Source organism: Lemur catta, chromosome 1, assembly GCF_020740605.2.
Source record: "Lemur catta isolate mLemCat1 chromosome 1, mLemCat1.pri, whole genome shotgun sequence".
NCBI lineage: Eukaryota > Metazoa > Chordata > Mammalia > Primates > Lemuridae > Lemur > Lemur catta.
This window is the reverse complement of record NC_059128.1, coordinates 209,236,606-209,257,865: the sequence shown is the minus strand read 5'-3', so window position 1 is coordinate 209,257,865 and position 21,260 is coordinate 209,236,606. Positions and strand designations below refer to the sequence as shown.

Here is a 21,260-nt window from a genome sequence, read left to right as displayed (position 1 = left end):
AAATGAATTAATTTTTGAAAGCCTTAAATATGGGTCCTTCAGTTCAAGGTTACTTAGAAAGTGGCAGAGTCAGGATTGGAACCCATTGCCAGACAACTTGTAGTGGAGATGGAATTTTCTAGACTCCCCCCTAGTGACCCTGAGCTCCCCCCTCTATAGTCCTTCCAGTGTCAGGGCTCCTCTCACTCCAGCTGGGCCTCCACCTCCAGCTGCAGCCCTCATCCGAGAGACTGGGACAGAGCAGAGGAGGCCTTGGCAGGATTGTCCCCCAGGCCTGGGGCCTTGAGTGAGGCTGGCATTGAGGCATCCTCTTGCACCACTTCTGCGTCCGGTTCCCTGAGGGCAGCCACCTTGCATTAGCCTCTGTGTCCCTGGGACTAACGCTAGATGAGAAAGTGTGGGAAGAAGGAAACCCAACACCGGGCAGCCTCACTAGCTATGTGATTTGGCCAGAATAAGGTAGGAAGCGCCTCGGCCTGGGATGTGAACGTACAGAGAAGGTGCAGGGTGATTATTACCCTTATCAGCGCTGGCGTCACTGTCGCCGAATGTGAGACACCCCCTCCCCGCCAGACCAGTGATTGCGCCAGAGCTCCTGCGCGTTAGCAAGCAGGTGACGCCGCAGCTGACGGCCAGCCAGGGCGGGGGTGGGGGGTGAGGGGCGGAGGTAAGAGGGATAAGAGGGCGTGTTCCCATCCGTGGGGCGAGAACTCTCCCGTGGTCCCCAGCAACAAGGGCTGGGGGCGCCCTGCGTCCCTCCCGCACTCCCTCAGGACGCACACCGGCGCGCGCCGCGTCCTCAGGTGCTCCGGGCTTCCCCGCGTCAACCGCAGCCAGGGCGCCCCCTGCGACGCCGCCATTCATTCCTCCTCCTACACCACAAGCACAGCGCCGGCCTTCAGGGGCGGGGAACCGCCGGGCGCCGCGGGCGCTTTGAGTTGGGATTTCGGTGCCAGATGCCGGGCCAGGGGTGAAGGTGTCCGCTCCGGTGCGCGAAGCATCCGTCCAGTTACTAAGGAGAGACTGAAATACACAGATTCGGGAGACGGAGATACGAGGGCAGGCACTCAGATACAGAGAACACGCATGGAGAAAGATACGGAAAGGCAAAGACACTTAAGAGGCAGATGTGGACAAAGACCGTAACACAGCGAAACAGATATGGGGGCACAGAAACAGGATACAGACAGACACATAGAGATAGACTGGCATATAGACAGGCAGAGACAGAAATAGAGGAGGGCAGAGACGCACAGACCCTGATGAACTACGTAAGACCCGCGGGCAAATAGGATGCAAGAGCGCGCCAACTGCGAGGGCACCATCCACTGGCCTGAGCTCTTTTCCGAGTCCTGCCGGTTCTTGCCTTCCCCGCTTCTCACCCAGTACCAGACCCGCCCCCCACCGCGTTTCCCACGCCCCCGCCCCTTTCCACTGCCTGCCCTGCTGTCGCCTTCCGGCCCAGACGCGCCCCGCCAGCTTTCGGTGCACCTCCCCAGCAAGCCCGCTGCCAGTCCCCTTTACACGCCTCTCCTAGCCAGGGTGTCGGACTCCCGCAGGTACCAGGCTCGATCCCGCCCCACCTCCAACTCCGCCTCTCCCCGCCACATCCCGCCCCCGTTGGCCAATACAGTTCCCTGAGGCCCATGTGCCGTCCATTCCCCGCCACCGTGCGGGAACCTCCCACTACTGCTCCCTCCTCTCCCTGGCTAGCTGGGCGCGCGGCTGACCCCCGGGCCCGCCTCTTTTCCGTGGCCTGTGCCCGCCCCGCCTCCCCCGCGCCCCGCCCGCGGTGCTCTGCCGCAGTCGGGCGCTCATCGTCATTCCGCTCTCGCCGCCGCCGCCGCCCCCGCCCCCGCCCCCAGCCCCCGCCCGGTTCCCGCCACCGCCGCCGCCGCCGCCTGCCCAGCGGCCCGGGAGGCGGAGGCGCGGGGGAGGAGGCCCGGCTTGGCTCCGCAGCCCCGGATGCTGCATGACTTCATCCTTCCGCCGGCTACCCTGCTGAGCTAGGGCCGGTCCGGCAGCTAGCCCGCCGTCCGCGCCCCGCTGCAGTCCCGCGCCCGCCCCGCGCCCGCCATGTCCGAGATCCTGCCCTACAGCGAGGACAAGATGGGCCGCTTCGGCGCAGACCCCGAGGGCTCCGATCTTTCCTTCAGCTGCCGCCTGCAGGACACCAACTCCTTCTTCGCGGGCAACCAGGCCAAGCGACCCCCTAAGCTGGGCCAGATCGGCCGAGCCAAGCGAGGTACGCGGCCCGGGCCCGGAGTCGCCGCCTGACCCAGAAACCCTTCGCCGGGCGCCCCCGGGCTGCCGTTCCCCGCCGAGTGCCCGCAGCTCTTGCCGCAGACCAGCGCAGCCAGCCGCTCTCCGGCCCGGGCTTGGGGGGGGGGTCCTCGCTGCAGTGTTGTGTCCCCTTCTTCCCCTCTCCCGGGAACACGGTGCCCCGGATTCGATGTTCGCCACCTCTGGAAGCAGAGCCCTGGCACCCGGGCGAGGGGGAGGGGCCGGTAGAGGCATTTGGGGATGCTTGAAGTGGGAACAGGGGGTGACGGGCCGATTCTTAGGAATCAGATACTGAGTCGGTGAATGCTACGAAGAACCAGAACCTCTGGGTCGAGAGGGGCGTCCAACTGGAGAGAGGGCAGGGAGGCCGGAGGTTCGGTTGTCCTGCTTGTTTGCATGGGGAGGGAGGTTCTGTTGGTACCAAGATTGGAAGAGGGGTTCAAGCGGCAAGAGGTTTAGGTTGGGGAGAGGGCTGGACTAGCCGGATATTCTGTTTGAGCCCCATTGAGGAGGGGGTTCTGTGGAAGTGAGGGCTGAAGAGGGGGATGCCACGAACGAGAGGTCTCTGATCAGCTCAGATAGGGGAAGATTCAGGCGACGGGAGGGCTTGTACTGGGTAGAATAGCTGGAGTCTTTGGAAGAGGGGCGTTCCGCCTTAGGGAGGGGAGGGGGTCTGTGGGAGAGGCTTGGCAGGAGAGTTCAGATGGGGAAGACACAGTGGCACAGGGTTCCGAGGGGCGTCGCTGGGTCACGGGCAGTAGCTGCGCGGGGTGCTAGGACTCGGGGCCGATTGTCGCCGCCGCCCCCCGAGGCCGCGCGGCTGACGCGCTTTCTCCCTGCGCAGTGGTGATCGAGGATGACCGGATAGACGACGTGCTGAAGGGGATGGGGGAGAAGCCGCCGTCCGGAGTGTAGACGCGCCGGCTCGGGCGGCGGGCTCCGGGCCCAGCCCCGCAGCGGCCAGGAGCGCGGGCTGGTGATGCGGCTGCGGGCGCCCCCCGCCCCGGCCCAAGCGCCCGCGGGCGGGGGCTGCAGGGCCGCGCCGCCGCCGCCGCCAGGCACTCCGGAGCTGTCCGCTTCAGCACCACGGCGGCTGCGGTAGCGGCAGCGCGGACCCGCCGGGAGCCCGCCGCCGCGCTCATGCACTTTAGAACCTCGGGCCGCAGCCCCACCCCGCACACCGGAACGGACACAGAGACCCGCGGCCCCCAGCCCGCCCCTCCCGCACGGCTCCCCTGCCCCACCCCCCTGCGGCCAGTCTGGTCTGTGGACCCGGCGGCCGCAGGTGTCGGACCGCTCGCGGCCAGGGATGTTTGGCTGCGCATTTGCATGAGCTTTCCACCCATCTAAGCCCAGCCCTCCGGGCCGTTCCTCACCCCCACCCCTGTCTGGCGTGACCCCAGCCTCAGCCTCTTTCTAAGGGACTTCCTCAGCACATTTGTATTTTTATATCCGACTCTTTGTTTACTGGCTCTGCTCATGGTTCTGCCCTCCCCTCAGTCTCGACCACGCTCTTCTGCGCCTGGCAGATAGGATGTGTGTTGAGGCTGGGGTGGGACAAGCCCCCAATATGGTTACCAACCACATGGCCAGTCTGCCCAGGCCTGACCCCAGGAGGTTCTCTGGCAGACCCTTTCCCCCAAGGTATCATCACCTTCCAAGGGCCCAGATCTGATTTTACCTTGGACCCCTGCATCTTGCCCCTGGGAACCCACATGGGGACTGCTCTGCACCTTTGGATGACATCTGTGGCCCTGGAGATGTTCTCAACCCAGGGGTGCCCTTTGTAAATGTTCCTCCATCCTCACTGTACCAGGAGTGTGTGAATAAACACAGACCTCCCTGTGTGTGTGTGTGTGTGTGTGTGTGCGTGTGTGTGGCGGCTGCTTAGGTCCGCTCAGGAGCCAGGCCAAAATCAGAGGGGGGCAGGTACTTGGGAATGTTAGGTGCATGGTGCTGGTGGGGGAGGGTTGCCGAGCAAAGACAGGCAGGCCAGCCTGGCCTGGGAACATCAGTACAATATAGCCTCCTTGGGTGCAGGTACAACCCAAGCAGGACAAATCACCACTGTTGGGGCTGCAGCTGGGGTCAGAGGCATAAAGCAATCTAGATTCAAAGTCTGCAGCCTCCTGTGGATAAATCCAGTTTGGATGAGGATCAGTAACAGGCCTCAGGGAGGGAGTCTCTGAGGCTGACTGTTGTCCAGAGGGGTTGTGCTAAGCTTTCCCCCAGAGGATGAATCACTAGTGGTTTGATGTGGTGGCAGAGGTTAGGGAACTCAGAAGAGATCTCAGGAACCCAAGAAGGAAGCCAGAAACCTGGACTCTAGTTAGATGGGCTGTATTGGTTCATGTGGGTTTGCTCCCACCTTCTATCTGAGGCATGAGGTCCCTGGGAAGTGAGCACCTTGGACCCAACCTCAAGCCCTGAGTCAGGAATTCCAACTACATGAGAAGCCCAGGGCAGAATGGCAGTGAGGGCTGGAGGACCATTCTTCTGACCTCACAGCTGAATGGCACTAAGGAAATCCTCATGATCTGAGTTCTGAAGGAAGGAGGGTGAGGTAGGAGGTCTAGGGGGTGAAAGGATCTGGGAGCCGAGGGCCAGCTGGGCCACACTGAGCTCTCCACCCTTGTGCATGAGGTAGAGATGGAAGTGGAAACCACTGCTGTAGGTTGCATGTCTCAGGGACCAGCCATAACGGGCTTGGGCATAGTGTCTGGTCCGAAAGTGGGGGGCAGCAGAGGTCATTGAGATGAACCGTCCCCCAGGGACCAGCACCCGGCTCACCTGCAAGACAGACAGAGAAGTCATCGGTGAGAAGTCTATCTGCAGGTTCTCGAAGGTCAGTACTGCTCCAGAGGCCCTCCCAGTCAAACCTCAGGTACTACCCTACATCCAGTAGCTCAGGCTTTCCATGGCAAAGACTAAGCCACCTACTCTGCCCCTAGCATTCCATAGGGATAGAGCTATATTCTAGATAGGTATCCTTGTTAGTATAGTGGTGGGTAAAAAAAAAAAAAAAGAAAAAGAAAAAAAGGTAAGTAGACAGGTAGGAGCATGGGAGTGATGTCAGGTGTGGGGAGCACTATTTTCCTATCAACTGCTCACCTTCCCAGTCTGCATCACCTGTCTGGAACCTGGCTGCTACCTCATCCCTATGGCAACCTAGTAGCCAAACATCAGCCTTTGTGCGCCTGGCCCCTCTAATGTTGACCCAGCTTAACCCTCCCCTTCCTCAGAGAACCACACTCCTAAGGTGACCCACTACCTGCTCCAAACCATGCTTTCTTCTGGCTTCTGATCTCCTGAGTTCTTCCAATCCCCTGAAACCTCAACCCCTCACCCCCACCTCTTGATCTGCCCTTCTCTCTTGTTGCTCCCTCACCTCACTCAACACCTGGTCCACAGTGTGGACACCTTCAGAGGACACACTCCAGGGATCCCGTTCCCCAGCCAGCAGAGCATCCAATGTGCCCTTCTCAAGGACCACATCAAAGGAGCCACTGGGGAAGTTCAATGCCCGCACGTCCATGGTCTCCCAGTGCAGCTTGGGCACGTGGGCATAGCGAGCCCGCATGGCAGCCACCACAACTGATGAGTAGTCCACACTGGTCACATCAGGGAAGCCTCCAAGGAACAGCTCATAGCTCAGGGCACTGTTCCCACAACCTGGGGTGGGAAGGGATGGATAGCAAAAGAGCTAGGTTAGCTTTGGTTCTCATCTCCCCTTGATTATTTATCCACTCGGCCCATTTTCTCTCAGTCCAAACCCTCCAGTACTGAGAAGAGGTGGCATAGTGCAGAAAACAGCATGTGTCCTGGCATCACACAGACCTAGGCACAAACCCTGGCTCTATCATTCCTAGCTGTGCGGACTAGGTGGTTGTTTAAATAGTAGGAACTTATATTTCCTATTCAGCAAAATGAAGACAATACCTAGTATACACACAGGATGTGATACACTAAATTTAAGAATTAAAATAGCTGGAGAGCAGCTGAAGGAGCTCTGAACTTGGGAGTTCAAAGATCTGGATTCTGAGATCCCTAGTCACACAGCCATGGAAAATCATTCAACTCTTTCAGCCTCAGTTCCCTCAAACTCAGAATGGGGATAATATTAGCATCATTAGGACCATCATATTATTATTAGGATAATATTAGTATTATTCTAATCCCTAACCCTAACCTCTTAGAGAAACTTGGAAGATATCAACCCTGGGAAGGCTTCATGTTAGGAGTTATTATCCTACTTTGTTTTCTAAGGCAGTGAAGGGGAAACTAGGTGGGGACACACAGTGGAGCTGATCCCTTGTAATTCTTAATGTATGTATTGAACACTACATATTGGGCTCTGTTGATGAATAAAAGTCCCTGCCCTCAAGGAGCTCATGCTCCTTTGTTCTTTCAGTGGGACGAACAAATGTGTAACCAAGCAGTTGCCACATAACACGATGAGTGTTTCAATAGGGCCAGGCTATGAGAGCACATAGGAATGCCCCAACCCCACCTCAGGTGGGTCAGCCAAGAGTTTCCAGGGAGCTGACAACACAGCAGAGCTTTGAAAAACATAGTTTTGACAACTTCCAACATTCTGGTGAGAAGTGCCTGGAATGCAGTACCAAAGAGGGCAGGGTCAGGTTAGAGAGGGGGTGGAGGTTAGAGGAGTAGATGTGGATCTACAGCCCAACAGGCATGACTTCCTCAGAAGATCCAGTGGCCCTCTTCCAGGCCCTCCTGTGGCCAGCTTCAGCCTAAGAACAGGGCTGTGACAGCTCTTGACACCCCCATGAGGGGATCTCCAGGTCCTGGGATTAGGTTGCCTGTAATCCCCATTTACCTTCCTAAGAGGATCACAGGATCAGCAGTTGGGATAGCCCTAATCTAGCAGGGCTTGGCACCTGGACAGGGCACCCAGAGGCAGCTGGCTGGTCCTCAGCTGCCCCTTCCCATGTTCGTTTTCAAGCCCTGGGGCTCAGGGAAAGTACTATCTTGCCTGGGAAGACCCAACACATGCTTCCCCAAGTTGGAGCCACAAAAGCTCTGGTAGATACAGCACCTGGGATGGGGGATAAGGGTGGCTGAACAGGAGACTCTGACTCAATACCAGGCTGAAATCCCACTGGGTTCTCTGACTCACAATCCCTTCATTACCCCATACCTGACCTCATATGCCTGCAGAGCTCTGCCCAACTGTGGATAGCCCCAAATTTCCTTCCTTTGTTCCCCTTGGTACAGGAAGGCATCTCCCAAGAGAACTTTACCAAAGAGGAAGAGAGAACAAAACCTAACCACTGGGTCAGTTATGCTTACAAAGCAGTGATTTCTGATTCTGTTGGCTCAGTAATGTGGGGCTAGCAACTAAGATGGGGCTTCAGAAGGCCACTGCCTTCCAAAGCGGGGCCTTAGGGAAGCAGAGTCTTGAAGAAATGATCCAAATTCAAGAACACATCACATGGGATCCTGGAGCTGTGTGGATGCTAACTCAACACTAAGAGACTGTTAGCCAGAAGGCCAATTCACTCACTTTTTACAGGAAAAATAGCCATCACAGAGACTGGAGTTGAATCCTCTAGTCAGTCCCTTTTCTCTTTACAGGATATCTAAATTGGAAGCCAAATTATGATTAGAAGATTCCTATGGAGCATGGAGTCAAGCAAGGATAGAGAATCAGAGAAGTATTAGGTCATTAAATATGAAATGTCTGATTTCTAAACAAAAGTGCAGTTTATATCTCAAACAAGAAGCAGTACAATTAATCAAAGTATGAGTCTAAACTATTAACACAATTTTGCTATCTTAACAGTAGCTTGTTTATGCCAGCAGTGAAGAAGCCTGTAGAGACAGTGGTGATGAAATCACAAAAGGCGTTTTCCACAGCTTGTTGAGAATTGAATATTTTTCCTTGCAAGAAGTGGTCCAAAGCCTGGAAGAAGTGGGAATCAGTTGGTGCAAGGTCTGGTGTATACAGTGGATGACAGAGAATTTCCGAGTCTAGCCTCTGTAGTTTGAGTAGTGTTGTTTGTGCCACAAGTGGTCAAGCATTGTCTTACAAGAGGATTGGCCTGTCTCTGTTGACCAATCTTGGCTGCTTAATCACAAGCATCCTCATCATTTTGTCCAACTGGCTGCAGCAGACATCTGCTGTAATCGATTGACCAGGTTTCATGAAGCTATAGTGGATAAAACCAGCGCTGGACCACCAAACAGACACCATTAGCTTTTTTGGATGAATATTTAGTTTTGGACTGTGTTTCGGCACTTCATCTTTATCCAACCATTGTGCCAAACACTTGAGATTGTCAAAAAGAATCCATTTTTCACCACACATAACAATATGGTGCAGAAATGTTTCACCTTTGTGTCGTGACAGCAAAGAAAGGCAAGCTTCGAGATGATTTCTCTTCTGATGCTTGTTTAATTTATGTAGAACCTATCTATCCAGCTTCTTGACCTTGCTGATTTGTTTCAAATGGTCCAATATTGTTGGAATAGTAATGTAAAATCCTGCTGCTAATTCACGTGTATGTTGAGATGAATTCGCTTCCACTATAGCTTTCAGCTCATCATTATCCACCTTGGTCTCAAGTCAGCCACATGGCTCATTTTCAATATTAAAATCACCAGAACAGAACTTCTCAAACCATCAACATACTGTGCATTCATTAGCCACATCCTTCCCAAACAATTCATTGACATTTTGAGCTGTCTGTGCTGCATTGGTTCCACAACAGAACTCACATTAAAAAATAACATGAATTTTAGTAGCACTGTCCTACTGAAGAAACTGCCGTAATTTGAACCCCTGCCCGGTGTGTGGTTTCAGAATGTAATAAGGACTTCATCTAAGCTCCAGAATGGCACTGGGGGCACCTCAGGGTAGATACAGTGATTTTGCCCCATCCCATTGAGGGAAAGTTAGTTTAGTTGTGAATATCACACCATCATGAGGTTCTCTGCAAGAAAGCGCCACTCCCCACAGCCCTGGCCAGAGTGGTCTCTGGCAAGCAGACAGCTGCTGGCCCCTGCCTCTCAGATCCTGGACAGGCCTTTGCTAGGGACTTGCTTCCCTCCTGGGCACTGCTCATTCACACCCCAGCCTCCTGAGGCACCAGGCCTTGGGCTGCAGCCTTTGGGCGGGCTGCCAGTTGGTCCTAGAGTGGGGCCTCCAGGAGTGGCTCAGGTCCCCTCATCCCCCCCAACCCTGAGTTCAGGCCATTACCTTTCTCCTGCCCACCTCTCTGCCTTTGCTTGACTGACTGCATGGCTATCCTCCAACACTGGGTAGCTCCTGCTGCTAGTGACCTGGCAGGAGGTCCCTGGTGATTATAAAACTGTTCAATAAGGAAAATTCAGAATGAAGTGGAAGAAGGAAGAAAGGCACATCCCTACCCCTGAAGGCTGCTTCCCTCCAGCCTCCAGTGGGTTGCTAGGCCATGCTCAGAAGGGTGCTTTTGCCACACTCAGTCATGGGGCCTCTGGTCTGTCCCAAGTTTGCTCTTTTCCCCATGTGGTGATGGATGCCTCTGGACAAAAACTTCCTTATTTAAAAAGTTAAAATCATGCTTTAATGTTTTAGTCCATTTGGTGTCTTATAACAAAATACCATAAAACTGTGTGGCTTAGAAACAACAGAAATCTATTTCTCATAGTTTTGGAGGCTGGAAGCCCAAGATCAAGATACTGGCATTAGTCCCATTCATGAGGACTCCAGCCCCATGACCTAATCATCTCCCAAAGGCCCCACCTCCTAATACCACCACCTTAGGTGGGGGTATTTCAACGTATGAATTTTGGGGAGACACAGACATTCAGAACATAGCAGGATATATTATGGAGCTAACAATTGCAGAGTGCCTCTGATCAAGCTCAGCATTCCAGTCAAGGCACATGTATGTGAAGAGTGAGATGGGCTCTGACACACACAGCCCTGACCCTGGGTGAGCAGCCCCACAGGTCTCTTCCTTCTGCAGCCATGTGCAAGGGTGGGCCTCCTCTAAGGGCCTCCCCACTGCACTCAGTCCTCTCCAGGGGACCAGGGCAGGGGCTAGGGGTGGCACACCAGGCTGGGGAAGAGGATAGCAAAGGGATAAAACACCAAAAGTGACAGCTGGATGGGTGAGGGTTTCTGCACATGCCCAGCGTGTGTTAAAAAACAGAATCCCTACATCTGCCTGAGAGAAATAAAAACATACAACCCCCTCCCAAAAGAAAATAACACAAATTTTTGACTTATCCATGGTTCCACAAAAATTGCTAAAAAAAAAAAAAAAATTGGAAGATAATCACAAGCCAAAACATGCATTTGAAAGACTGAGGATGTACCTTCAAATAAAAACAAAACAAGTGTCAAAGTGAAATGTCAGAGATATCAACCATCAAACTTAGTACTTAAGGAAATCAGACATTTCATAGTTAATAACCTAATATAATGATGGCAAAGTGGAGATAGCCATCCATATGCATTCACCTGCTGTAGGGACCAGAAACACAAGTCCTCAGGCAGGGCACTCTGTTCTCTGAACAGTCCTGGATAAACTGCCTCTCTGATCCCCATTTTCAATAACAATGATAGCTAAGAGTCACTGAACACCAGGCACTATGCTAAAGCATTTTATAAGAATTATTTCAGTTTATTTTTGCAATAGATCCATATAAAAGATACTATTATTACCATTCCCATTTTCTAAATGGGAAAATTGAAGAAAGTGAGTAAGAAACTTTCCCAAGGTCACATGCTCAGTGGAAAAACCAGAATTTGGACCCATGTGTGTATCATTCCAGAACCAGAGCTCTTAAACCACTGTGCTCAACTGCCTCCAGTATTCAAGAGGCCCCCTCACCTCCAGCAGGGATATTCCATCTTTAGCTATATCAATATGACCATTAGGCTGTAATTCACAATGTAGTTACTTTACCAGTTTCAACAGAGTTCTAGATGCCTCTCTTGTTTTTTTCTTTTTTTTTTTTTTGTTGAGACAGAGTCTCACCAGTCACCAGGGCTAGAGTGCAGTGGCATCGTCATAGCTCACTGCAACCCCAAACTCCTGGACTCAAGTGATCCTCCTGCCTCAGCCTCCTAAGTAGCTGGGACTACAGGTTTGGGCCACGACACCGGGCTAATTTTTCTATTTTTAGTGGAGACGGGGTCTTGCTCTTGCTCAGGCTGATCTTAAACTCCTGAGCTCAAGCAATCCTGCCGCCTCGGCCTCCCAGAGTGCTAGGATTACAGGCGTGAGCCACCGCGCTTAGCCTAGATGCCTCTCTTCACCCATCTGTGTGGTACAGAAAAAGTATTATAGAAGGTCGCGTCAGAAGGCATCCTTACTGCACCACTTACTTGCTGCAGTGACAGTAGTGGACACTGTTGGTACTCTGACCAGATCCCCTCAGAGTCCTTTTACCAATTTTGTATGTCCCAGGCTGGGCGTGGTGGCTCACGCCTATAATCTAGCACTCTAGGAGGCCGAGGTGGGCGGATTGTTTGAGCTCAGGAGTTCGAAATCAGCCTGAGCAAGAGTGAGACCTCATCTCTACTAAAAATAGAAAGAAATTATCTGGACAGTTAAAAATATATATAGAAAAAAAAAATTGACCAGGCATGGTGGCACATGTCTGTAGTCCCAGCTACTCAGGAGGCTGAGGCAGTAGGATGGCTTACGCCCAGGAGTCTGAGGTTGCTGTGAGCTAGGCTGATGCCATGGCACTCTAGCCCGGGCAACAGTGAGAGACTCTGTCGCAAAAAAAAAAAAAAAAAAATTTTGTATGTCCCAATTTTGGTGTGTGTTTGCTTCTAATGGTTTGCATCTGTGATTCTTCAAGCTGAAAATACACCCAATGAAACTTCTGCCTGAGATCACAATCTTGCTTGGCTTCTTCCCTTTCCCTGTTACCCTGATCTCTTACCAATTCTGCTGGGAGCACTTTCCTAACAAATGACTTAGACATGAATCCTCATCTTAAGGATTTGCTTCTGGGGAACCCAACCTAAGACAATGACCTACAGCAAGTGTTGCCAAAATCTAGCTTGCCACTTGTTTTTGTAAATAAAGTTTTATTGAAACATAGCTATTCTCATCCACTTTTGTAGCTGCTTTTCTACAACAGCAGAACTGAGTAGTTGTGAGAGGGACTTTTCGACCATTTTCAGAAAAAGTTTGCAGACCCATAATCTAGAGTAAGTCTCTTAATACTTATGACTCACCTTTAGGGAATGTCATAAGAATTAAGTAAGTTAGAAAGGGCCCATCACACTTCCTGGCACTTAGCAGGTGCTCAACTTATGTTTGTTGAAGTGGAATGTAACATAGGGTACTCAAGTTGTGGGTCCTGTTCTTAGATCTTCAGGATCATGCCTAGAAAGTTTTCTCTTTTGATTTTTAGACGTTTCACCTCTCCTATCCAGAAAACGATACCTCCCAGTCAAGCAGAATTTAAGATGGTATTACTCTGACAATCACCAGCATAAAAATCAGCTGTAGAGTTTATTTAAAATATAGATTCCTGGGACCCACCTTAGACCATCCCTAGAATTAGAATCTCAGGGTGGGGTCTAGCTTTCCAGGTGATTTTCATACACATTAAAGCTTGAAAAACATACATCTATGGTAAATCTATAAATGAATGCAATGGTTTACAATGACAATATTCAAAAAAGTGTTTACCTGTGGGGGGAACAGGTTTAGGGAGGACCACACAGAAAATTTTGAATGTAATTTTCATTTTGCCAGGCATTGTTCTAGGTATCTTTCATACTTGTTCAATCATCCTAAAACTCAGTAAATAAATCATCTTATTTCTTTAAGGCTGAGAAAATGGAGGCACAGAAATTTATGTATTTTGTCCAGGATTAAACAGCCAGTATAAGCTGAGCCAAGATTCCAACATAATTAGCTGCCTCTCGAGTTCAAGTTCTTTTTTTTTTTTTTGAGACAGAGTCTCACTCTGCCCCTCAGCTAGAGTGCAGTGGCGTCATCATTGCTCACTATCACTCCAACTCCTGGACTCAAGCAATCCTCTTGCCTCAGCCTCCCGAGTAGCTGGGACTGCAGGCATGCACCACCACACCTGGCTAATTTTTTCTAATTCTTGTACAGATGGGGGTCTCGCTTTTGCTCAGGCTGGTCTTGAGCTCAAGCAATGCTCCCGCCTCAGCCTCCCAGCGTGCTAGGATTACAAGCATGAGCCACCATGCCAGGCCAAGAGTTCAAGTTCTTAACCACAAAGTTACACTTCCTTTTTAGTCCTAGTCAGGTTCTATTTCTCAGACTACGTAGAATAGACACACACATTCGACTTGTTATTTATACCTTATATATATACTATATTATAGATGTCTTTTGTATTTATTATATTAAATACTTCACTTAAACATATAAAGGCTTTTACAAAGAGCAAAAATAAAAACTATAACTGGAAGGAAACCTGTTACTCATTCAGACTTCACTAGCGCTTTCAAGACTGACAGTGGGAGAAAACCCCAAGAAGGCAGTGGGACTTCTCAGAGACCCACCCACATTGGGTCTCACCACTTCCCTTTGCGGAGTCGCACTAATCTCTGCTGCAATCTTCCCTCCGACCTCAGAGGGCGCTTTACTCACCCTCACTTCACAGGAGGCATAGGACCAAGTTTCAGTTAGGGGTCTGAGAGTGATTGATGAGACGGTAACTGTCCCCAGGTGACTCTCTCTGTGGGTCCCAGTATCCATGGGACCAAAAGAAACGCGCTAGGCATTGTGCTCGAGGTGCCTGCACGTGCCTTATCCGACTTGAACTCGCAGTCCCATTTCTAGAACTGAATCCGAAGCTCAGAACAGGTTCATGACCTGTTCTAAGTTATACAGTCAATTAGCGCTGGGACTTAAACTAGGTCCTCTGAGTTCTCCGGTGCCCGAGGCTGCCTCCCGAGGGCCCCCGGACCGACAATCTCTAACTCGTGTTTGCCCTAGCTAAATACAGCCAGGATTCTGAAGGTATCGGACCTTGGCTCCAGACTCGGGCGTCCTCTAACAGAGGTAGACAGCAGGAAACCGGACGGGGCCAGGCCCAGGCGGAGCCGATCCTGGCACCTCCACCTGTATGAGAAAGTGCTGGGACTACCCACCTAGCACGAGGATACGGTCCTCCGGCCGTAGCTCCGGCTCTAGGAGGGCACGGAAGGAGGAGAAGTCCCCGAACCACTCGTAGGGGGCAGAATCGGCTGCGTCTCGGTAGCGCTGATCCCAGTACTGGACCTCTCGATACCCGCAGTTTCGCTCGGGTAACTCCGGCTGGGGAGACGTGGCCCCTGGAGAGGCCATGCTCTCAGCAGCCCGGCCGGCAGAGCACCCGGCCTTCCTAGCCAATCCGGATGGCGGATGTGGGAGGCGGGAACCTTTTGTCTCCGCCCACCGTCTGCAGTTGCCCAACACAAACACGTGGAACTTCCGTCCCCTGCTAAGCACACTTGGAAAAATCCTCCGGCTGGGAAAACCGTAGCGTCCAGACCCTGAATCCTCCGGCTTTACTGCCCACTCGTTTCCTAGGACCACACTCATAGTGTCAGACTTTATTCAGGCTCTTAATTGCGTCCTCTTGTATTTTCAACGTGAATGGCTCCTCCCGTTAAGAAGTCTGAAAATTATTCTGCTTCTGAATGCTTTGAAAAAGAAAAAGAAAAAAAGATAAAATTTTTAACAAACAAAAAAAGAAGTCTGAAAATTAGTGAAAGATTCATTTCTTTCCAAGTCGTTTTTGAGTACTCAGAAGGATCTAAGGGGAGGCACAGACAGGGCCTTTTTCCTCTAGAAGAGACAGCACAAACACTGATATTCCCAACACAGGCGAAATGGGATGCTGTGTTTGGGGAGGGGGGAGGTGAGCAGGAATGTTGCTTTTCTGGACATTCGTTCTAGGTTAGCGCAGTGTACCTCAGGGCTAGGTATAAACTGAGGAATAAGACTTTGTTCCTGCTCGTGCGGAGCGTATAGTACATCAGAGGAGACTCGCGGAAGAAGTCAATTTTAGTGGAGTCAGTAAGGACGCTGGTACTCGGGTCAGCGTTTAGTCCGGGGACGCCCCGTGCGAGGAGCGGAACTAAAGTGTTGAAGGGTCGGGTTTCCGGGATGGTGGACCCACACGAGCGACGCACCATCAACATGGCGGCTGGGCTGCGGAAACGCGGCCGGGCCGGTTCCGCGGCCCAGGCAGCGGGTCTCTGCCGCCAATGGCTACAGCGCGCCTGGCAAGAGCGGCGCCTACTACTGCGGGAGCCACGCTACACGCTGCTGGTGGCCGCCTGCCTCTGCCTGGCGGAGGTGGGCATCACCTTCTGGGTCATTCACAGGGTGGCATGTGAGTGCGCCGACGGGGAGGGGAAGGGAGGGGAGGGAAGGGAGGGAGACCCAAACCCCCCGACCCAAGCTCAGACCTGTAACTCAAAAGCAGACTCCAGTTCATCAATTGCAGACCCATATCCCCTACCCGAACCCCAAGCGTGCTCGACAGAAAATCGGATCTTAATCCCGCCCACCGCGACGGAGGCGGCGACCCTAGAGATTGGCTTCTCCCCTGAACATACAGTCTGCCAGGCTAAGAAAGCGAACCAGCATGGCAGTCAGAAGACCTAGGCCCAAGTTAAATGCATTACTGCTGCTGCTTGTTTCTAAGGCTTTGGACACGTCATTTCCCTTCCTGGATCTAAATTTTCTAATCTGTTCAATTCTGAGGTCTCTGAAAGTCCCTTCTCAACGATGGCATTTTGTGACCGCTCAAGTCCATTAGGCATTATTGGCGACTCTTTTCCGAGGTTGACTCTATACACTGGGCTTAAGGCACTTGGCTTTCTCAGCACATTTATTGAATGCTTATTATATGCCTAACATTATGCTAAATACCAGAGGTACAGTGGTGAATAAAAGAGACGCATTTCTGAATTGGGTCTGTAGGCCTGGAAAAAGATAAGTTAGCAAGCAATTACAATGCATCGTATTCATTATGATGGTAGTAAGACAGGATGCTATAAAGGACACAGGAGGGCACTTAAGCCAGATCTGAGGAGTCAAGGAAGGCTTCATAGACGACCCCCGCCCTTGGAAGGTAGGAACTAGCTAGCTGAGGAAAGAAGGAAAAGGGAAGGGGAAACAGTGTTCTAGGCAGAGAGTACCCTGTATCAAAAACCTTCAGTCAGGCCGGGTACGGTGGCTCATGCCTGTAATCCTGGCACTTTGGTAGGCCAAGCTGGGAGGATTGCTTGAGGCCAAGAGTTGAAGACCAGCCTGACCCCATCTCTGCGAAAAATAGAAAAATTAGCCAGGTGTGGTTGTGTGTGCCTGTAGTCCCAGCTACTCAGGCGGCTGAGGCAGGAGGATCACTTGAACCTAGGAGTTTGAGGTTGCATTGAGCTATGATGATGCCATTGCACTCTAGCTGGAGTGACAGAGTGAGACCCTCTTTCAAAAAAAAATTTTTTTTTAATCTCCAGTCAAAAAAGAGCCACAAATTTGGTGTTCTTAAAAATTAAAAAATAGATTGAAAAAAGAAAGACAGCCTGGTTCCTTTGAGGAATGAAAGAATTTTTTAGAGCTGTAATGTAGAAATCAAGTGAGTGTAGTAGTGAGAGGTGAGAGTACAGAAATTAAGACCAGATCATGAAGGGATTTGAAAGGCTTTGTTAAGGAGATAGCATGATAGTTAAGAACTTTGGAACACATGAGTTCCAATCCAAACTCTCTACTCTTCCTAGCTCACTGATCTTAGGCTAGTCGCTTAATCTAATTAATTCTTAGGTTCCTCTTCTGGAAATGGAAATAATAGAGTTTGGTCTTTGTCGTAAGAGTCTTGGGGAATCATTGAAGGATTTTAAGAAGAGAGACCTGCTATGATTTATATTTTAGGAAAAGCTTTCTGGTGCAGGCTGGAAAATGTAGTGGGGTGAAAGTAGAAGCTGGGAGCCTAATTAGGAGGCTATTTTCTGTATTGTTGAGGCTAGAGATTTTGTTAAGCACAAATGAGAGTATGTAGTAGCAGAAAAGTATGAAATGGTAGAGATATTTAGGATGAAGAATAGGCAGGACTTCTTTACTGAAGACTGAAAATGAGAGAGAAGGAAGTATTAAAGGGCTTAGCCAGGTTTTTAACCTGGACAGTTAGAGGTTGATGGTGCCATTCATGGAACCCAGGAAGGGGAGCAGATTTAGAGTGGAAGGAAAAATCATGAGTTTAACTATAGACATGTTGAGTTTTAAATGCCTGGGTTCACCCAGAGAATGTCAGATAAGCAGTTAGATAGGAGGTGGTAATGGAAGCCCTGGGAATGAGCTGGAAGTCTGTGGTTTAACAGTCTGGAGGTATGGGGAGGGAGGCAGACAAGTTCTGGACTCAGAAGTAAACAGATCATGTTGTCCTCTTCTAGACACAGAGATCGACTGGAAAGCCTACATGGCCCAGGTGGAGGGAGTCATCAATGGCACTTATGACTATACCCAACTGCAGGGTGACACTGGACCACTTGTGTGAGTGGGAATAGGAGGTTCCGGGAGGACGTGAGGAGCTGGCTGGGTACCAGTCTAGGTGGCCTGACCCAGGCTCATATTCCCTCTCATCTTCCAGATACCCAGCTGGTTTTGTGTACATCTTTATGGGGCTATACTATGCCACTGGCCGGGGCACTGATATCCGCATGGCTCAGAACATCTTTGCTGTGCTCTACCTGGCCACCCTGCTGCTCGTCTTCTTGATCTATCACCAGACCTGCAAGGTAAGTCCATGCTACTGGGACTAAAAAGCCCCAACCTGGAATGGCTAGGGAGTGAGGATGGTTCAGGCTTGTTGAGCTGATCTTGTTCCTCACTGTGCCCATCCCTCAGGTACCTCCCTTCGTCTTTTTCTTCATGTGCTGTGCCTCTTACCGTGTCCACTCCATCTTTGTGCTGCGGCTCTTCAATGACCCAGTGGCCATGGTGCTGCTCTTCCTTAGTATCAACCTCCTGTTGGCCCAGCGCTGGAGCTGGGGCTGCTGCTGTTTCAGGTCAACACCCCTCCCTTCTGGCCTCCTCTCTTACTTTGTGGATTTTCATTCTTTCTCCCCAATTTTCTGTGATGGAGTAAGGGAGTAGCCAGACAATGTGGGTCACTCCAGGCCCCACAGGGTGAGTCCAGGATCTGTAGAAAGTGCCCTGCCCTCCCACCCCCACACGTGCCCTCTTCCCATCCTGTCTTCCCACTAGACTACATCCATTGTTGGAATTGGTCATTGCACATTCAAAATACTCAACATATGCTCACTCAGTTTGGGCACAGAGACTAGGTGTCTGCCTACTACCTCCAGTCTCCTTGCAGGCTAACTTACCCTCCCTCTGGCAGTTCTGAGTGTGGACCCCCCATCCTGGAGTTTGCTGGCTTTGGGGTTGGGGTATGTCTTTGGGCAGTGTACACAGCCCTGGAGCTGATCTCCACCCTTCCTCTCCCCTGCCCACCCCAGCCTGGCAGTCTCTGTGAAGATGAATGTGCTGCTCTTCGCCCCTGGGTTACTATTTCTTCTCCTCACACAGTTTGGCTTCCATGGAGCTCTCCCCAAGCTGGGCATCTGTGCTGCCCTTCAGGTACCCCCACCTTACTCTTCCCCTTTCTAATGAAGGGAGTGCCATTCATCTGGTCTCCTTCTATCCCTGAGACTTCCTCAAAGCCAAGAGGCAGGATTTTGGAGTTGATTCTGAGCTGGGAAGCCACTATCTCTGGGCTTTAGTTTCCTTAGCTATAAAATAAGGGTACTGAACCTAGATAGTCTCTGAGAGCCTTTCTAGCTCTGCCCATTTATGATTTGGTAAATCCAAACCTTAAAGTATTGTTATTACCTGCCACCTCAGCTTCTTTGGCCACAGGCTCTGGCCTGGGTGTGTGTGTAGCTTTCCTCCTGTTCCTGGTGGGAATTAAGAACCTCCGAGGCCTACATCCTGCTCCCCTCAGTGATTAGCATTAAGCCTGGGGGGTGAACCTTGGCAGCTCTGCTGACATCACACCCATCCTCAGGTGATGCTGGGGCTACCCTTCCTGCTGGAGAACCCCGTTGGCTACCTCTCCCGCTCATTTGACCTTGGCCGCCAGTTTCTGTTCCGCTGGACAGTGAACTGGCGCTTCCTCCCAGAGGCCCTCTTCCTGCATCGGGCTTTCCACTTGGCCTTGTTGGCTGCCCACCTCACCCTGCTCTTGTTGTTTGCCGTCTACAGGTGGCACAGGTGAGAAAGGGGGGCAGTGCTGTGGCCTTAGGGGCTCCCCAGAAGAGATACTAAGCTCATGGAGGTGAGTCTAGAGTTTGGCCCACAATGAGGGCTTAATAAATGTCTGAATGGCTTCTCTCTAGGACAGGGGAGAGTATCCTGTCGCTGCTGAAGGATCCCTCCAAAAGGAAGGTTCCACCCCAGCCCCTTACACCCAACCATATCCTTTAAATCATGGGAAGGTAAGTCTCGCCCTCTCCAGGGGCAGACGGGGTCCTAGTCAGTTAGCCCTCGGGGAGGGAAGGGGAGCCCAATCATAGAGCTCTTATTCTGCACCAGACACTGAGCCGAGCACTTTACATATTGAGGCATATTTTATTCTTAATTCTAAGTACTGGTCCATGGTTAGGAATGCTAACCCTCTCCCTGGTACTGTCCTAAGAGATTTAGCTACATTCTAACATTTAAAGCTCGCAGGACATGCTTAGACAGGGAGTTGCTCTTATCCTCATTTTATAGATGGCAAAATTAAGGCTTTAAGAGGTTAAGTAACTTACCAAGGTCACACAGCTAGTAAGTGGGGGATTCAGCCTATGGCTGTAGGTGTTACTGTCTCCATATTAGATTGAGGAACAGGTCCAGATAGGTTAAGAAATTGCCCAAAGGCATGCATCTAAGAATGGCAGAGCTAGTGGGCTATCTGACCCACAAACTTTTGCCCTCTATTTTGAGACTGCCCCAACTCCTGCCCCTTCTGCTCCTGCCCTTGGCCTTGACCACCGCGTACAGATCGTTTCTACCCTCTTCACCTCCAACTTCATTGGCATCTGCTTCAGCCGCTCCCTTCACTACCAGTTCTACGTCTGGTATTTCCACACACTGCCCTACCTCCTGTGGGCCACGCCTGCACCCTGGCTCACACACCTGCTCAGGTACCAGCTGGGTCAACCTAGGGGAGGGGGAGGGGCTTGGGAGCTCCTCATCCCAAGGCTGTGACCATGGAGAAGCTAGAGGGATGTGGCTAGGGCATGAGGAGCTGAAGGGGCTATAGGCCTTGAAACTTTACAAAAGCTTGGCCGGGCGCGGTGGCTCACACCTGTAATCCTGGCACTATGGCAGGCTGAGGCGGGCGGATTGTTTGAGCTCAGAAGTTCGAGACCAGCCTGAGCAAGAGCAAGACCCTGTCTCTACTAAAAATAGAAAGAAATTATTTGGACAGCTAAAAATATATAAGGAAAAATTAGCCGGGCATGGTGGCGCATGCCTGTAGTCCCAGCTACTTGGGAGGCTGAGGCAGTTGGATTGCTTGAGCCCAGGAGTTTGAGGTTGCTGTGAGCTAGGCTGACGCCATGGCACTCTAGCCTGGGCAACAGAGTGAGACTCTGTCTCAAAAAAAAAAAAAAAAGCTTGATCCTGTTTCTCATCTCCAGGTTGCTGGTGCTGGGGCTCATCGAGCTCTCCTGGAATACGTACCCGTCCACATCCTGCAGCTCTGCTGCACTGCACGTATGCCATGCTGTCATCCTGCTGCAGCTCTGGCTGGGTCCGCAGGCTTTCCCCAAGAGCATCCAGCACAGCAAGAAAGCCCAGTGAAATCCACCCCTTTCCAGTCCATTCTCAGGACCCTGGTGGGGACAGACTCTGTGACCTTCCAAATAAACCTTGGCAAGTCCACCCCTGTATAGCCCTCATGGAGATAGGGGAAGCTAGTGCCTGGACCAGGCTGTAAGCGGCATTTATGGGGCTGAGAAAGAACTCACTCAGGCCGTCCTAAGAGGCACT

At 51.4% G+C, this 21,260-nt stretch overlaps 3 protein-coding genes across 7 annotated transcripts; 2 read left to right on the top strand and 1 right to left on the bottom strand.

The window, feature by feature from the left end:
• The first annotated feature begins 1,822 nt into the window (after positions 1 to 1,822).
• CAMK2N2 (calcium/calmodulin dependent protein kinase II inhibitor 2) lies at positions 1,823 to 4,130 on the top strand. The gene is made up of 2 exons (XM_045539814.1): positions 1,823 to 2,245; positions 3,128 to 4,130. The coding sequence occupies exons 1-2, from the start codon at positions 2,077 to 2,079 to the stop codon at positions 3,196 to 3,198; spliced, it is 240 nt and encodes a 79-aa protein (XP_045395770.1). The 5' UTR covers positions 1,823 to 2,076; the 3' UTR covers positions 3,199 to 4,130.
• Positions 4,131 to 4,607: 477 nt separating this feature from the next.
• Positions 4,608 to 14,673, bottom strand: EEF1AKMT4 (EEF1A lysine methyltransferase 4). Its single transcript, XM_045539813.1, has 3 exons — positions 14,387 to 14,673; positions 5,672 to 5,955; positions 4,608 to 5,073 (listed from the first exon to the last, which is right to left on the bottom strand). The coding sequence occupies exons 1-3, from the start codon at positions 14,580 to 14,582 to the stop codon at positions 4,786 to 4,788; spliced, it is 768 nt and encodes a 255-aa protein (XP_045395769.1). The 5' UTR covers positions 14,583 to 14,673; the 3' UTR covers positions 4,608 to 4,785.
• Positions 14,674 to 15,370: 697 nt separating this feature from the next.
• Positions 15,371 to 21,247, top strand: ALG3 (ALG3 alpha-1,3- mannosyltransferase). Of its 5 annotated transcripts, none has more exons than XM_045539803.1 (9): positions 15,371 to 15,615; positions 17,675 to 17,774; positions 17,872 to 18,019; positions 18,129 to 18,289; positions 18,743 to 18,863; positions 19,488 to 19,496; positions 19,622 to 19,698; positions 20,266 to 20,410; positions 20,909 to 21,247. In XM_045539803.1, the coding sequence occupies exons 1-9, from the start codon at positions 15,387 to 15,389 to the stop codon at positions 21,161 to 21,163; spliced, it is 1,245 nt and encodes a 414-aa protein (XP_045395759.1). In that variant the 5' UTR covers positions 15,371 to 15,386; the 3' UTR covers positions 21,164 to 21,247. The 5 variants fall into 5 exon arrangements, with proteins under 5 accessions (XP_045395759.1, XP_045395762.1, XP_045395760.1 ...); XM_045539806.1 differs by having other exon boundaries at positions 19,622 to 19,720; positions 20,268 to 20,410; positions 20,909 to 21,152; XM_045539804.1 differs by having other exon boundaries at positions 19,622 to 19,720; positions 20,211 to 20,410; positions 20,909 to 21,152.
• The last annotated feature ends 13 nt before the right edge of the window (positions 21,248 to 21,260 follow it).